General features: G+C 51.4%; 1 protein-coding gene across 1 annotated transcript; it reads left to right on the forward strand.

Moving 5' to 3' along the window:
• The first annotated feature begins 1,178 nt into the window (after positions 1-1,178).
• LOC120393804 (major histocompatibility complex class I-related gene protein-like) lies at positions 1,179-15,563 on the forward strand. Its single transcript, XM_039518293.1, has 5 exons — positions 1,179-1,256; positions 3,665-4,028; positions 6,854-7,129; positions 14,824-14,925; positions 15,344-15,563. Exons 1-5 carry the CDS (start codon positions 1,179-1,181, stop codon positions 15,364-15,366), a joined length of 843 nt encoding a protein of 280 aa, XP_039374227.1. The 3' UTR covers positions 15,367-15,563.
• Positions 15,564-16,962: the final 1,399 nt, after the last annotated feature.

Raw genomic sequence — 16,962 nt, forward strand, 5'->3', positions numbered from 1 at the left:
TTCGCCTACATTGGGGTTTCTCACAATGCCAACCAGCTGCTCTGGTCAGTGCTTTGAACTGCACTGCCTTTCAGCCAATAAACAACAATCCACCCCTCCCCTTGCAAGCCCTGGGAAAGTTAAATTCCATTTCCTGCTGGCTGCCTCAGCATGCAGCGTCCTCATGGCTTCCCAGGTGAGCATGGCTGGCTATCATTTCAAACGCTCTCCCGCTTGACCCATCATGGAGCTTTTTGACCTAAGTGTATGGGGAGAGGAGTCTGAGCAGTCTCAGTTGCGAGTGACCTATAGGAATTGAGACACGTATGGACACATTTTACGGACCTTGTGTGAAAAGGGCTATGAGGGGGACACATTTTCACTCCCTGGGAATCCTTAGTTTCCCCTGCACTCCACCCCCTCTCACAGGTTTTACCATAATACCTGGACCTACACACAGCTGATATCTAGATAGATAGATAGATATATTTTACCCTAAGATCCTCACTTACCAACAACCAATGGGTGATTTAGTGTGTTTCACTGTAATTTGTGTTGATCAATAAAGGCAAACTTTTTTTAATAGTACAACTATTATTTTCTGTTCCACAAACCACAATGATCACTTCAGCCCCTGGTACAGGCTGTTCAAGCATTTTCTCCAGAAATACGTGTTTCATGGGATGTTAAATGGGAAGCAACCGCAAACGGTACACTTCGGTGCTCCTCATTGCCAAAGCGCTTCCTCAAAGCCTCCCTCATGTTCACAGCAGCCCTCTGTGCTCCTCTGACAGCCCAAGTGTCTCACTGCTGAAATTCTGCAGACAAGCACTGTGCATCAGTGCTCCACCCCTGAACATTTCACCCTTAGGTTCACAGAGATTATGTAAAGTGTAGCACACAGCTATGACCATGGGAATGTTCTCCTCTATAAGGTCTGGCCTGCCAAAGAGACACCTCCATCTCCCCTTCAATCTGCCAACGGCACATTCCACCACCATGTGGCACCAGCTCAGCCTGTTGTTAAAATGCTCTTTGCTGGTGTCCAGCTGCCCTATGTAAGGTTTCATGAGCCAGGGCTGAAAGGGGTAAGCCGGGTCTCCTAAGATTACACCCCCCCACACTGTGATCTTGTCTAGAAAGAAGGTCCCTGCCTGTGGCTTTCTGTACTGGCCACTGTTCCTGAAGATGCGTGTGCCATGCACCTTTCTAGACCCTGCATTGATGGCTGTGAAACACCCCCGGTGATCAAAAAGCGCCTGCAGCACTATCGAGAAGTATCCCTTCCTGTTGATGTACTCTATGGCAAGGTGGTCTGGTGCTATAATAGGAATATATGTGCCATCTATTGCACTCCTCTCTCCACACAGTTAGGAAAGCCCATCTCTGCAGAGCCATCCAGTATGTCATTCACTTTTCCCAGACTCACGGTCCTCCGCAGCAGGATGTGATTTATTGCCCTGCACACTTGCAGGAATACAGCCCCAACAGTAGACTTCCCTACTCCAAATTGATTTGCAACTGACTGGTTGCAATCAGGAGTCGCGAGCTTCCACACAGCGATTGTAACACACTTCTCTACTGAGAGGGCAGCTCTCATTCTGGTGTCCTTGTGCCACAGGTCGGGGGCCAGCTCAGCACAGAGCTTCAGGATGTGTTGTTTTACACATTCTGAATTTCTGTAGCCACTGCTCTTCATCCCACACCTGCATGATGATGCGATCCCACCAATCAGTGCTGGTTCCCCTAGCCCAAAAGCGATGGTCTACCCTGCACAGCCAGTCTGTGAGTGCCAAATGCAATGCCAGGTTGCTGCTGTCCATCTGTCCCAGAAAGTCCGCCTGCGACGCTTCTTCCTCGGTCAGTAACTTGTGGAGTAACTCTGCTGCTATGCGTGATGTTGTTGTGGAAAATTGACCACACAGTTGATTTTGGATCAGACAGCCTGAGGCTCCTTTATTTTATACGAGCATATATGCAAGGAGAGTCAGCATGGCCCCATGCAAGTGGCAAGCTGCTCTGCCCTCCTTAAATTTCAACTAGCTTATAAAGATTAAAACCACAGACAAATTACACATACTTCCGTATTAATTACCTTATTTGGAATACATTGCAAAATTAATATAGGACAAAAGCAAAAACAAGCGTCTCGCCCACTAGGCCCCACCCTGTTAATCACTGTCTGTTCTTTTGCGGTCAGCAACCTTTCTAACACAACTGTTGTGGTTATATATTTCATAAGCCTTGCTATTGCAAATTATGCCACTTGGGGACTTTATCACTCTGCCCCCTCATGCCCTTTATACACACAAAGCTATTGTTCCATTTTGGAAACTTTCCACTGTGACTCCTTTTACCTCTTGACGCACAGAAGCAACTTTCCATCACTCTTTCATCACTCTGTCCCCCTCCTCTCTTCCCCTTATACACAGAGACAAGCTGAACCAAAGTTCAACACAGCCTAGAAAGAAGCTTAATCAAAGTTTAGGCCTAAAAGCCTGGCCAAAGTTGTAAGCCCACTGTATTTTCCCTCGCAATAGCCTGATATCAGTGAATCCAGCATAGGAGAGAAGTGCAGGATCCATGCTTTCTCATTGCTCTGCAAATGCTGAAGTGCACAGCAAAGAATGGCAGCTGGCAAATTGGTGCGAAAGGAAGCCGGAAACCCCTGGAGAACTGGGAACCAAAGCAGTGGCTGACAGGATGTTTTATGTGGTCCTAATATGGTCCACGGTCCATTCCGCATTCCCACAACACTTAGTGACAGATGCTGCTGCCAGGCACGGTGGGATACATACCCACAGTGCATTGCTTCCGCTGTTGATGAGTGAGCTAAAAATGTAGACATGATGTGTTGGTAGATGGAGCAAGTGGAGACATGCTTTGGCGACTTTTCTTTTAGTGACTTCTGTGTGTCCACAGTATCTTCGGTGACAAAACGTCGTAGTGTAGACATACCCTAAGCCTGGTCTTCGTTGTGTGGCAAATAATGGGAGGTGGTGGCCGCTGTTGTGAAGTTTAGCCTGGCTGTGGGAAAATGGCGGCCAGCTGAACTAAGGGCCATCAATGGCCTGATCCTTACAGGGAATCACCTTGAGACAGTGGCCATGTGAAAAAGAGGCCAATGTGAAGTTTGTTCTTTGCCGTTCCTAGATTGAGTTGGGGGCACAGGGAAGATGGGGCAGGGAAACAGAGTGACCCTGGGGATTCTGTGAGGTCATTAAACCAGAGCAAAGGTTAGTGTGAGGGACAGACCTCCTGCATCCCCTCCCAGTGGGGTTGAGGGGGGGGTACTGTGAATGGAGGGGTGGCGGACAAAGTGATCCTGGGGAGCTTGCAAAATTAATACAACCAGAGCAGGAGAGACCACCTCCACTCCCTCTCTTCTCCAGAATGACCCTCACTACTAGAAGTGGGGGGATCCTCAGAGAGCTAGAGGGGATAGATCCCTGCAATATCCGGAGAATTCTCTTTGGGGTTGTTGAGGATAGAAGAACAAGCAGCAATGAGGTACTCCTTGAAGGGTGTGAGCTCTCTGGAGTTGGGGCCTTTAGTGTACAAGACCCAATGGTATGGAGGGGAGACCCCCTGTGGGTCTGGGTTCCCCCCTGAAAGGAGCTGGGAGGTTTTAGAGCCCAAAGCATAAGTGAGGACCCTGTTTCTCAAGGGAAGGAGGGCCCAGTAGCAAGGGGAGGACCCAGTGGGCTACCTGCAGTGGGCTGTTGGTGAGATTTTCACAGACAGGCTGCTGCTGACCCTCAGCTGTGTTTCAGGGTTTCACATTATCCAGACGATATTTGGCTGTGATCTCCGGGAAGACAACACCACTCAGGGGTTTTATCAGGATTCGTATGACGGACGAGACTTTCTTACCTTCGATAAGGAGACCATGACATGGGTAGCAGCAGATATTGGGGCTCAGATCACCAAGAGGAGATGGGATGCTGAAGTGTTTGACAACCAGTACTGGAAACTCTACCGGGAGGAGAAATGTATTTCCTGGCTAAGGAGTTCTCTAGAGTACGGGAAGGAGACTCTGCAGAGGAAAGGTAAGGCTGGGGGACAAGCCCCACCCAGGAGGTCATTACAAGTTACATCTCCATTCCCGAGCCACAGTTCCAAAATGGAGCAGGGGGATAGGTGGCCGTTCAGCTAACCTTGCACCCAGCTATGTGGAGAAAAGATGATAAATTGAAAAATGTTAAAAGCAGCTCACTGTAGAGAAGCTTTCAGTAGTAGCCATGTTAGTCTGTATCAGCAAAAAATCGAGTCCTTGGAGACTAACAAATGTATTTGAGCATAAGCTTTCATGGACTAGAACCCACTTCATCAGATGTATGAAGTAAAAGATACAGGAGCAGGTAAAGTGGTAAGAGAGTGGCCCATTACAGACAGTTGAGAAGAAGGTGTGAGTAACAGTAGGAGAAATTAGTATTGGGGAAATTTAAGTTTAGGTTTGTAATGACTCAACTGCTCCCAGTCTTTATTCAGGCCTAATCTGATGGTATCTAGTTTGCAAATTAATTCCAGTTCTGCAGCTTCATGTTGGAGTCTATTTTTGAAGTTTTTTTTGTTGAAGAATTGCCACTTTGAGGTCTGTTATTCAGTGACCAGAGAGATTGAAGTGTTCTCCTACTGGTTTTTGAATGTTATGATTCCTGATGTCAGATTTGTGTCCATTTATTCTTTAGCATAGACACTGTCTAGCCTGGCCAATGTACATGGCAGATGGGAACTGCTGGCACATGATGGCATATATCACATTGGTAGATGTGCAGGTGAATGAGCCCCGGATAGTCTGGCTGATGTAGTTAGGTTCTATGATGGTGTCTCTTGAATAGATATGTGGACAGAGTTGGCACCAGGGTTTGTAGCAGGGTTTGGGTCCTTGGTTAGTGTTTTTGTTGTGTGGTGTGTAGTTGCTGGTGAGTATTTGCTTCAGGTTGGGGGGCTGTCTGTCAGCGAGGACTGGCCTGTCTCCTAAGGTCTCTGAGAGTGAGGGATCGTCCTTCAGGATAGGCTGTAGATCTTTGTTGATGCGTTGAAGAGGTTTTAGTTGGGGGCTGTAGGTGATGGCTAGTGGCGTTCTGTTACTTTCTTTGTTGGACCTGTCTTGTAGTAGGTGACTTCTTGGTACCCTTCTGGCTCTGTCAGTCTGTTTATTCACCTTACCAGGTGGGTATTACAGTTTTAAGAATGCTCGATTAAGATCTTGTAGGTTTTTGTCTGTGTCTGTGGGGTTGGAGCAAATGCAGTTGTATCTTAGAGCTTGTCTGTAGACAATGGATCGTGTGATGTGGTCTGGATGAAAGCTGGAGGCATGTAGGTAAGTATAGTGGTCAGTAGGTTTCCGGTATAGAGTGATGTTTATGTGACCATCGCTTACGAGCACTGTAGTGTCTAGGAAGTGGACCTCTTGTGTGGACTGGTCCAGGCTGAGGTTGATGGTAGGGTGGAAATCGTTGAAATCTTGGTGGAATTCCTCAAGGGCCTCCTTCCCCTGGGTCCAGATGATGAAGATGTCCTCAATGTAGCGCAAGTAGAGTAGAGGCATAAGGGGGCCAGAGCTGAGGAAGCGTTGTTCTAGGTCAGCCATAAAAATGTTGGCATACTGTGGGGCCATGCGGGTACCCATCGCAGTGCCGCTGACTTGCAGGTATAAATTGTCCCCAAATGTGAAATAGTTGTGGGTGAGGACAAAGTCAAAAAGTTCAGACACCAGGTTTGCCGTGATGATAGTGGGGATGCTATTCCTGATACTTTGTAGTCCATCTTTGTCTGGAATGTTGGTGTAGAGGGCTTCTATATCCATCGTGGCCAGGATGGTGTTTTCAGAAAGATTGTAGTTTCCTCAGGAAGTCAGTGGTGTTTTGAAGATAGCTGGGAGTGCTGGTAGCGTAGGGCCTGAGGAGAGAATCTACATAGCCAGATAATCCTGCTGTCAGGTTGCCAGTGCCTGAGGTGATGGAGCGTCCAGGATTCCCAGGTTTATGGATCTTGGGTAGCACATAGAATACCCCTGGTCGGGGTTCTAGAGGTGTGTCTGTGCAGATTTGTTCCTGTGCTTCTTTAGGGAGTTTCTTAAGCAGATGGTTTAGTTTCTTTTGGTAACCCTCAGTGGGATCAGAGGGTAATGGCCTGTAGAATGTGGTGTCAAAGAGTTGTCTAGCAGCATCTTGTTCATATTCCGACCTATTCATGAATTCATGTCCTTGGCCCTCTTTACAAATGCCAAGAAGAAAAAGCCCTGCACAGCAGTGTAATGTGTATTTCAGTACCAAGGGGCTGGGAAACTAATTTTTCAGCATGTGTAAATCCTTTTGAAATCCATAATATTGGGTAAATGGATTTAGTAACAACCGAGAAGAAATTAGGCAATTAATATTAGCTAGTTTGAGAGGCAGTTTAGCTCTGTGTGTCACTTTTTGTTTAATGGGCCCTTTCCATCTCTAATTGATCAGTTTGTGTAGTTCATTTTTTGCTCCCTGGCCAGGGCAAGATTTTTCCCTCTTTCCAATTCAGGGACTGAGAGGAGATGGGCACAAACCTAGCACATGATTGACACCTGTATCTGGAGCTTAGTGAATCCTTTCAAGGTACTTGTGTCACTGTGGCTGGGAGCAGAGGCTTCTGGTTACCACACTCATAGAATCTGGTCAGGGACCTGGATTCAGGGTTCACCGTTGCTGATGTTGTGAATTCGGCACAAGAATTCTCTAACATGGTGGTTCTCTCTCATCAGAGGGATTCCGTCTCATGGACTCTCATCCTCTCCCACTGCCGGGGTCTCAGAATTTCATGCTGCAAAGCCCCAGCAAAGGCTGCCTGGATTAGAGCTTGAAAACAGCTAACTTCAATTTCTTCTTTTTTGCAGTGCGCCCAACAGCTAGAGTGAGTGATAGGTCATCTCATGACGGCCTCACCACCCTCTCTTGTAAGGTCAGTGAGTTCTACCCCCGGGACATCACCGTGACCTGGCTGAGAAATGGAGAGAGCAGACAGCAGGAGACCTACTCTGAAGGCATCCTACCCAGTGGGGACGGGACCTACCAGACCTGGGTGACAATGGAGATTGATCCCAAGATCAAGGCCCATTATTCATGTCACGTGGAACATGAAAGCCTGTTAGAGCCACTCTCTGTCCCCTGGGGTAAGGAGTTTGTGTGTTTGTGTTTTCCTAGTGAGAGAGGGGGGAATCCATTAAACTCAAACCCTGAAAATTCTCATTCGGATTTATAGGCTGAAGCTGGAATTTCCTCAGGGCCTGTGAGGCCCTGTCCCCTGAGGCCCTGTCCCTCTGCAGTCAGGTTCTAGTGCTAGAGTTGGGACCCACAGTGCCTGGGGCTCATGTCTTGCTCTCCAGTTTGCTGCCTCTGGGACTGTTGGATACATCTCAGCAATACAGTGTCTCTGAAGGGAGAAGATTAACAATGAGACATTAAGGCCTGAAGGGACCATTCTAATAATCTGATCTGAGCTCCTGCATAGCCCAGGGCAGGGGGGGAAATCACGCCAGGTACCCCAGCATCCAGTCTGGTCATCTGTGGGCAAACGAGATCTGATCCTTCAGAAAGAGATGCCCATTCCAGATGTAAAGTCTCCAAGGGATGGAGAATTTACCACATCCCAGAGGAAGCTCAAATCTGCCCCTTATTTCCAGACTGAATTGGTCTTGCTTCAGTTTCCAGCCCAGTGTCAACTTCATGCACTCGTGGTCCTGCCTCTCGAGGTCCCTTCCAGTCCTATGATTCGGTGGGTTCTCAGAAACACGGCTCTACAGGCCCTTCATTCTTGCCCATGTGGCCAGAGAGAGAGGTTTAATGCTGGGAGCAGCTTGTTTCTGTGCGCAGTGATGCTGGAAGGGAGGGTGTGGCCTTGGAATGGAGCGAGGAGGCAGCTTAGAGCCCCTGCATCAAGGGGGAGAATCTCCTATGCCACTAGCACAAGGAAGCCTTTATTACACATGGAGCTGCCTTCCAGCCATCTTTTTGCTTGGTTAATTGGGATGTGGAAAAATGCAGCATTTAGAAGTGCAAACAATTTCTAAAAAGGCAGCCTGCACTGGAAATCTAGTCAGCAGATGGTTTCACATAATCCTGCTGCCACGTCCCCTGCCAATTTATGTGTCAGAAACCACATTTCCTTATTCTCTTAGAAATATTTTTTCTTTTTGCTGTATTATTATATGGATCTTTCAGACAACAGGAGAAGTGATTAGTGAAACTGAAAGTGTATAGAGAACTTGGGATTTAACAGGTTTATATAAACCAAGAACAGTATTAAAATATCTCTGTCGTCCCCTCTTCACTTCCTGACACCTCAAAAAACATGCACTGTGTCTGTAACTCCAGTCATGGCAGGGAAATCCAGAGCTTTGAGGTCAGTTTCCAGTTTGTCACCAGACTCCCGCAATGGGACTGTGTTCCATTAGTCATGAAAGTGAGCATGGTCAAGGGGGGTTAGGGGCTGGGAGCCAGGAATCCTGGGTTTTGTCCTTGGCTCTAGGAGGTAAGTGGAGGCTAGTGGGTTAGAGCAAGGGATCTGGGAGCCAGAACTCCTGGTTCTTCTTCGAGTGATTGCTCAGGTGTATTCCACAGTAGGTGTGCATGCTCGCCACATGCACCAGTGCCGGAAGTTTTCCCTTAGCAGTACCCGTACTGGGGGAGCACCGCGGCAACCCCTGGAGTAGCACCTGAATATCACGCTATAAGGGGAGCCAGGGGTTCCCCATACCCTCAGTTACTGCTTGCCACCAGTGAAGGTAGTTGGAACTTTACTGCTCCAGCTTTGCTGCAGCCCTTCTTCTTGACCTTAGTGGTACCGTTCGTGAATTGTTCTCCAGTTGTTAGAGTGGACTCAGGGCATGCCCCGTGCCCCAGGCTTCATGTCATACAACTCCTGTCGCTGTTCCATGCCCAGGAGCGACCCTCATGCTGAGTGTCTTCGCTGCCTGAGTGAGACTCACGTCAGTGACCGTTGCAAGATCTGCAGTTCGTTCAAACCAAGGACCAAGTAGGAGAGAGACTTTAGACTTCGAGCTCTCCTGATGGAGTTGGCGCTGACCCTGACGCTGGTGTGCAGATCGGACTCAGTGCCAGCCGCTGCGTCGTCGGTACGTAGTGAGGCCCCTTCAACCAGTCGGTGCCGCTCTCCCCCCAGAAAGCAAAGGAAGGGCCCGACCTTGCAATTGACACCGCAATAAGGATAAGTGGGAGGCTGGTCCCGCGCTGGGCAGCCCTCGATCCCCCCCGGGCTCAATGGCTCCGATTCGCGTGGAGCGGAGCATCCAGGTACTGTCAGCCCAGGCATCCCCACTGACAGGCTGTGAAGGACATTATGTCCCCGCCCGTCCCGAGCTCACAACCAGGTACCGGCCCCAGGTCTCGAGGAAAGCCTCCTTTGGGTGCCCACCAGACCTCTCTGAGCAGCCGCACTTCCTGCTCCGAGGATCTCTCCCTGCACCACTTGGTGCACAACGGCCGCTCTTCTGGCAGCTCCTGGCCACCCTCGATGCCGGCCAGACCATCCGAGCTGCCGTCAGGATGGGAGTCGCAGGGGCCCTCTCCTCCTCCTGCCAGTGAGTGTAGGCGCCGAGAAAGGCACCAGGAATGCTCACCTGCTAGGCATGGGTACTGGAGCTGCTCTTGATGGGACAGACATCATCATTCCTGTTCCAGCTCCTGCTCGACTAGACGTCACGCCAGAGGCTCCCCCCAGAGCACCTCGGCATCAGGGCACCGGGCTTTGCATCGCCGTGAACACGTACCGAAGCAGTTCATTGCATGGGTGCTGGTCCTCGACGTCGAGATCCAGGTCCCGAGGGAGACGACGTCACAGGCACTGTTTCTACCGCTCCCGGGGCATCGAGCATTCTTCGGCGACCTCGGCCTCAGCACCTGTCCACCCATCCTCGGTCTGCGCCATTCTGCCAGGACACATACTGCCATCGGGCATTCAGCCGGGCCAATGGCAGGGGACCCCCTGGCAAGGACAGTGGCGCCAGTGGGCACCATGGCCACCAGTGCCAACCCAGATGGAGGCCCGTTCAGTCGCTTGAGCATCTCAGGCTCCATCGGCCTCCTCCAGGCGCCCCCAGGGCAAGTCGGCGGTCACAAGTCGGTGGACCCATGCCCAGACTCTCATCTGAGACTCAATGCTTCAGCACCGACCGAGGTGCCTGGCTCCGTGTGGGCCCTCTTCCTGGCACCGGACAACAACATAGCAGCGCCACCGCCATAGGTCCTGAAGGAGGACTTCAAGGCGCACCAAGACCTGCTAAAGTGGGTGGCATCCAACCTCCAGCTGCAGGCTGAGGAGATGGAGAGTCCATCTGATTCCTTCTTTAATGACCTGTCCCCCTCGGCACCGGGCTGCGTGGCCCTGCCCCTGCACGAGGGTATTGCCAACATTTCGAACTCGCTGTGGCAAACTCCTGCCTCCTTGGCCCCAATCTCCAAGAAGGCTGAGAGGAAATACTTTGTGCTGGCGAAGGACCACGAATTTATTCCCACCTGGTACCCAACTCACTGGTGGTGGAATTGGTAAACCACAGAGAGCATCAGGGCCAGCCCGTGCCCACCCCCCAAAAAAAGACGCCAGGAGACTGGACTCCTTTGGCAGAAAATTTTATTCATTGGCTAGTTTCCAGCTTTGGGTAGCCTACCACCAGGCCTTACTGAGCAGATACGACTTCAACCTGTGGGAGTCTCTGCTTAAGTTTGAGCCCTTCCTCCCGGACTCGGACAGGAAGTACTTCAAGGCTCTTGTGGAAGAGGGGTCGACGGCGGCTAAAGCAGCCCTGCAAGCAGCGTTGGATGCTGCTGACACGGCGACCCGCCGTGCGCAGGCATCGTGGCTCTTGTTGTCCAGGTGTCGACGGAGGCCCGGTCTCTGATGCAGGACCTCCTGTTCGATGGCAAGGCACTCTTTGCGGACCAGACGGACGACAGGCTGCATGGGATGAAAGAGTCCTGCACCACCTTGCAGACCTTGGGCCTCTACGCCCAATTTGACAAGGCCAAATCGCTTCAGGTGGCTAAACCTGCGAGGAGCAGATATGAGCCCCCGTACAAAAGACCCAGAGACCAGAAGCATTGGCCTCAGCAGCAGTCCCACTCTGCCCCGCAGCCTGGACCCTCTAAGGGCAAGAGGCAGGGGAAGAGGCGGTTTTGACTATCTGCAGGGAGTCCCCCCAATTAATAAAGTTTGTGTTCTGCAACTGATTGTCTGCCTTCCTCAGGGCATGGTCCCGCATAACTTCAGACCAGTGGGTCCTTAGTACCATTTCCAAGGGCTGCGTATTGCAGTTCACCTCACCTCCAGCAAATCATCCGCCCTCCATGATGGCCCCGGGGGACCCGGAACATGTCCGCCTCCTGAGTCAGGAGGTGGATCGGCTGCTTCACCTGGGGGCGGTGGAAAGGGTACTGGTTCAGTTCCAGGGCAAAGGGTTCCACTCCCGATACTTCCTGGACTTGCGCGACCTGAACAGGTTCCTAACCCGTTCCAAGTTCCGCATGGTGTCCCTGGCTTCTATTATCCCCCCCCTTGACCCGGGGGACTGGTACGCATATTTTCACGTCCATATTTTTGAGGGGCACAGGCACTTCCTCCAATTCATGGTAAGGATGGACCACTACCAGTTTGCAGTCCTCCCCTTTGGCCTATCCACAACTCCCAGAGTTTTCACAAAATGTATGTCCATGGTGGCGGCCTACCTCAGGCGGGAGGAGGTACAAATCTTCCCTTACCTGGATGACTGGCTCCTCAAGGGAGAGTCTTGTTTCGAAGTGGAGTCCCATGTGGAGCTGCTCCTATTGACATGCGCCAATCTAGGCCTTGTTGTGAACGAGACCAAATCAACATTAGTGCCCGTTCAGCACATAGAGTTCATTGGGACCCTGCTGGATTCCTCAAGGGCCACAGCCTCTCTTCCCCTGGACAGATTCGAGACCCTAAGGGATCTCATCGCCTTGGTCACGGCCTTCCCGGTGACCATGGTGAGGGCGTGTCTTCAGATTCTGGGACATATGGCGGCGTGCACTTACATGGTCCACCACGCCAGACTCCGTATGAGGCCCCTCCAGATATGGCTGGCCTCCCAGTTCTCCCAAGCTGGGGACTGTCTAGACAAGATTCTCACAGTTCCATCCCTGATACTGGGTTCCCTTCTATGGTGGTCCTGCCCAAGCAACATGCTGCAAGGGGTTCCCTTCAGGGAGGCCAACCCGTCCATAGACCTGCTGTCGATGCTTCGGACCTCGGCTGGGGAGCCCACACGGGGGACATGCAAACCCAGAGAACGTGGTCGGCCCCAGACTTGCCCTTTCACATAAACGTCAAGGAGCTCAGGGAGGTACAGTTGGCATGTGTGGCTTTCCTCATGCACCTCCGCAGCAAGGTGGTCAGAGTCCTCATGGACAACACCGCCACCATGTACTATATCAACAGGCAAGGCGGAACTCGCTCCCTAGCCCTCTGCCGGGAAGCCCTGAACCTATGGGAGTTCTGTATATCCCACGATATCTCACCTCCCGGGCGTCCGCAGTACACAAGCGGATCGCCTCAGCAGGGTCTTCTCCCCCCAGTACGAGTGGTCACTCCACTTGGAGGTCACTCACCGACTCTTCCAAGAGTGGGGAACTCCCCAGATTAACCTGTTTGCAACCTGCCAGAACTGGCATTGCCCCCGGTTCTGCTCCAGGGGAGGGGTGGGGAAAGGCGCGATCTCCGACATGTTCCTCCTGAGCTGGTTGAGCCAGCTCCTCCATGCCTTTCCCCCATTCCCCCTCATCGCCAAGATCCTTCAGAAGGTGAAAATGGACAAGGCGAGAGTCATTCTCATAGCTCTGGCATGGGCCCACCAGAACTGGTATGGGCCCCTCCTAGGCCTCTTGGCAGCCCCCACAAGGTTGCTGCCTCTCCACCTGGACCTCCTCTCCCAGGACAGAGTGTGCCTCCTCCATCCCAATCTGGCCACGCTCCACCTGACAGTGTGGCTGCTCCGTGGCTGAATGAGGAGGCCGTCCATGCGTCGGATGTACGTGGCGAAGTGGTCCAGTTTCGTCAGGTGGGCGAGTGAGCAGGGAGTGTCCCCCTCCGCCGCACCTCTCCAGTTTGTCCTGGACTACCTTTTATCCCTTGGGGCACAGGGTCTGGCACCTGCCTCAGGGTGCACCTCGTGGCCATATTGGCCTTTCACCCACCGGTGCAGGAGCACTTGGTCTTCTCCCACTCCATAACCTCCCATTTCCTGAAGGGCCTTGACCATTCGTTCCCATATGCTAGGCCCCCTGGGCCACAATGGGCCCTCAACCTGGTCTCGTCCCATCTCATGAGGCCCCCCCTTCAAACCCCTGGCAACATGTTACTGGTCGCACTTCTTGTGGAAGGTGGCCTTCCTTGTAGCGATCATGTTGGCCCGACGTGTCTTGGAACTCAGGGCCTTAACCTCAGAACCCCCCTATACGGTCTTCCACAGGGATAAAGTCCAGCTCCACCCACACCCGGCGTTCCTCCCGAAGGTGGTCTCCGCCTTTCATATGGAGCAGAGCATCTTCCTCCCCGTGCTCTGTCCTAAGCCCCATTCCTCCAACAAGGAATGCTGCCTCCACACGCTCGATGTGCGTAGGGCATTGGCTTTTTATCTGGATCAGATTAAGCCGTTCCAGAAATCCTCTCAACTCTTTATTGCCTTGGCCAAGTGGGCGAAGGGGCAGCCTGTCTCCACCCAGCGGCTTTCCCGCTGTATCACCTCATGCATACTCACATGCTATGATTTGGCAGGGATTCCCCTGCCACCGATCATCAGAGCGCACACTATGAGGGCTCAGGCCTCCTCAGCTACCTACGTTTCCCATGTCCCTATCCAGGACATTTGTAGGGCGGCCACCTGGGCATCAGTTCACACATTTACTTCGCATTACGTGATCGTCTCCCAGTCTAGGGATGATGCCGGATTCGGCAGGATGGTACTTCGTCCCAAACCATTGTGAATTCCTACCCACCTCCAACAGATACTGCTTGGAATCACCTACTGTGGAATACACAGGAGCAATCACTCGAAGAAAAAAGGACAGTTACCTGTTCCGTAACTGGCGTGCTTCGAGATGTGTTGCTCCTGTCTATTCCACATCCCTACCTCCTTCCCCTCTGTGAGAGTTGTCCGGCAAGAAGGCACTGAGGGTGAGGGAGCCCGTGGCTCCCCTTATTGCACAATATTCAGGTGCTACTCCGGGGTCGCCGCGGTGCTCCCCCAGTATGGGTATTGCTAAAGGAAAAACTTCCAGCACCGGTGCACGTGGCGAGCACACACACCTACTGTGGAATAGACAGGAGCAACGTATCTCAAAGAATGCCAGTTATGGAACAGGTAACTGTCCTTTTCTATCCTTGGCTCTAGAAGGAGAGTGGGGTCTCGTAGGTTAGAGCAGGAGGTCTGGGAGCCAGGATTCCTGGGGTCTATTTCTGGCTCTTGCACCGACACACTGTGTGATCTTCAGCAAGTCTCCCCCCTTTCCCGTTTAGGGACGATACTGACATCCCTGCTGTCCCACAGTTAGGGTTATGAAGATTGATTGATGTGATAAAAGTCTTCTAGTTAAAGTGCTAAATATTTATTATGAGTTGAAATGGTAGAGCCTTGGTCTAGTGTCCAGGACTTTCTATGGTGGGGTGCAATGCATGGTAGGTGCATGGTGGCTGCACTGGAAGGGGTGGAGTGTTGCAGGACTCATCCCTAACCTGGGGAGCTGACTGACTGATCCCTGCAGTGAGATGAAAGGTGGGGTTTAGTGGTGGGGGGTGGATTTTTCTCCATTGATCATTCTCTCCATTCCATTTCAGAACCAAATAACAAGCAGATTTGCACTGTGGCTGGAGTTATCACTGCAGTTGTCCTGATGGGTGGTATAATCGGAGTAGTCGTCTGGAAAAAGAGACGCCCAGGTAAAGAGCCTGGGATGGGGAGGATTCCCTGGACTTGCTGGGCCCTGCAAACACCCCTAAGGACAACAGCAGTACAGGAGCCAGTGTCAGTACAGTGTGACTGCCCCACTGCGGGACTGAGCTAATGACCCCCAATGGAGCTGCTGGCGGGCCAGACCCAGAAACTGCTTGTGGGTTACAGTTTATATGGGGCTATATTTTTCCAAAGAGCTCAGCACCCAGTGCACCGAGGTCTTTGGAAACTGTATCATAGTGTCTTTCTCTCCTGCCAATTGTGAGCGCCTGGGATCTTGAGTCCATTACTGAGCACCAGGGGGCTGTGCTGGGCCAGGAGCCCTGTTTCTGAGCTTTGGACTCAGATTGGAGTCAGTTCATGCCTTGGGAGCTGCATTCACTGAAATTTGCCTTCTCTCTGCAGGAATGGAGATGGCTACGCTGTAGCCCAGGATAAGTGACAAGAGACCGATCGCCTCTTTTCAAGTGGCCATCCCTGAACAGCCATCAGTATTTCCTTGTGGATTTTAGCCTAGAGGCACTGACAGGAGATCCTCGCTCCCACTCATAGGCCTTGTCTGCACGGAGGATTTTAGGGAAATCTCCAACTATTGCTCTAGTACCATAGAATCATAGGACTGGAAGGGACCTCGAGAGGACACCTAGTCCAGTTCCCTGCACTCATGGCAGGACTAGGTATTATCTAGACCAGGGGTGGCCAACCTGAGCCTGAGAAGGAGCCCAAATTTACCAATGTACATTGCCAAAGAGCCATAGTAATACGTCAGCAGCCCCCCCCCCATTAGCTCCCCCACCTCCCCATGCCTCCTACCTGTCGCGGTCAGCTGTTTTGTGTGCGCCGGAGGCTCTGGGGATAGGAGGTTTGAGGGCTTGGCAGGCTTGGGGGAAGGGGCAGGGGCCTTGGGGGAAGGAGTGGAATGGGGGCACGGCCTGGGGCAGAGCAGGGGGTTGAGCAGTGAGTGAGCACCCCCCACCCCCCGCACACTGGAAACTTAGCGTCTATAGTTCCAGCCCCAGGAAGTGCCTATGCAAAGTGCCACATATTAACCTCTGAAGAGCCACCTCTGATCTAGACCATCCCTGACTAACCTGCACTTAAAAACTTCCAATGGGGGGGGAGATTCCAGAACCTCTCTACGCAATTTATTTCAGTGCTTAACCACCCTGACAGGATTTTTTTTTCCTAACATCCAACTTAAGCCTCCCTTGCTGCAATTTAAGCCCGTGGCTTCTTGTCCTGTCCCTCAGAGGTTGATGAAAACCATTTTTCCCTCCTCCTTGTAACAACCTTTTATGTACTTGAAAACTGTTATCATGTCCCCTCTCAGTCTTCTCTTCTGTGACTAATTCTTTCAATCTTTCCTCATAGATCATGTTTTCTAGATCTTTAATCATTCTTGTTGCTCTCCCAGGGACTTTCTCCAATTTGTCCACATCCTTCCTGAACACAATACTCCAGTTTCAGAGGTGTAGCTGTGTTAGTCTGAATCTGTAAAAGCAGCAGCAGAGTCCCATGGCACCTTACAGACTAACAGATGTATTGGAGCATGAGCTTTCGTGGGCGAATACCCACTTCGTCGGATGCATGAGACATGGAGCTGCTGGAGGGCCAGACCTAGAAACTGGTTGTGGGTTACAGTTTATATGGGGCTATATTTTTCCAAAGAGCTCAGCACTGTCTTCAGGTCTTTGGAGACTGTATCATAGTGTCTTTCTCTCCTGCCAGTTGTGAGCGCCTGGGACCTTGAGTCCATTACTGAGCGCCAGGGGGCTGTGCTGTGCTGTGCTGAATTTCCCAATTCAGTTGCACATATAAAGATTGTTTCTTCCTAAGTGGGGTCATTTACATTTGTCCTTATTGAATTTCATCCTATTTACTTCAGACCATTTCTCCAGTTTGTCCAGATCATTTTGAATTTTATTCCTATCCTCCAAAGCACTTGCAACCCCTCCCACCTTAGTATTGTCCACAAACTTTATAAGTGTACTTTGTAAGTGTGCTCTCTATGCCATCATCTAAAC

The sequence above is a fragment of the Mauremys reevesii genome, unplaced genomic scaffold (genome assembly GCF_016161935.1).
Source record: "Mauremys reevesii isolate NIE-2019 unplaced genomic scaffold, ASM1616193v1 Contig32, whole genome shotgun sequence".
NCBI classification, from domain to species: Eukaryota; Metazoa; Chordata; order Testudines; family Geoemydidae; genus Mauremys; species Mauremys reevesii.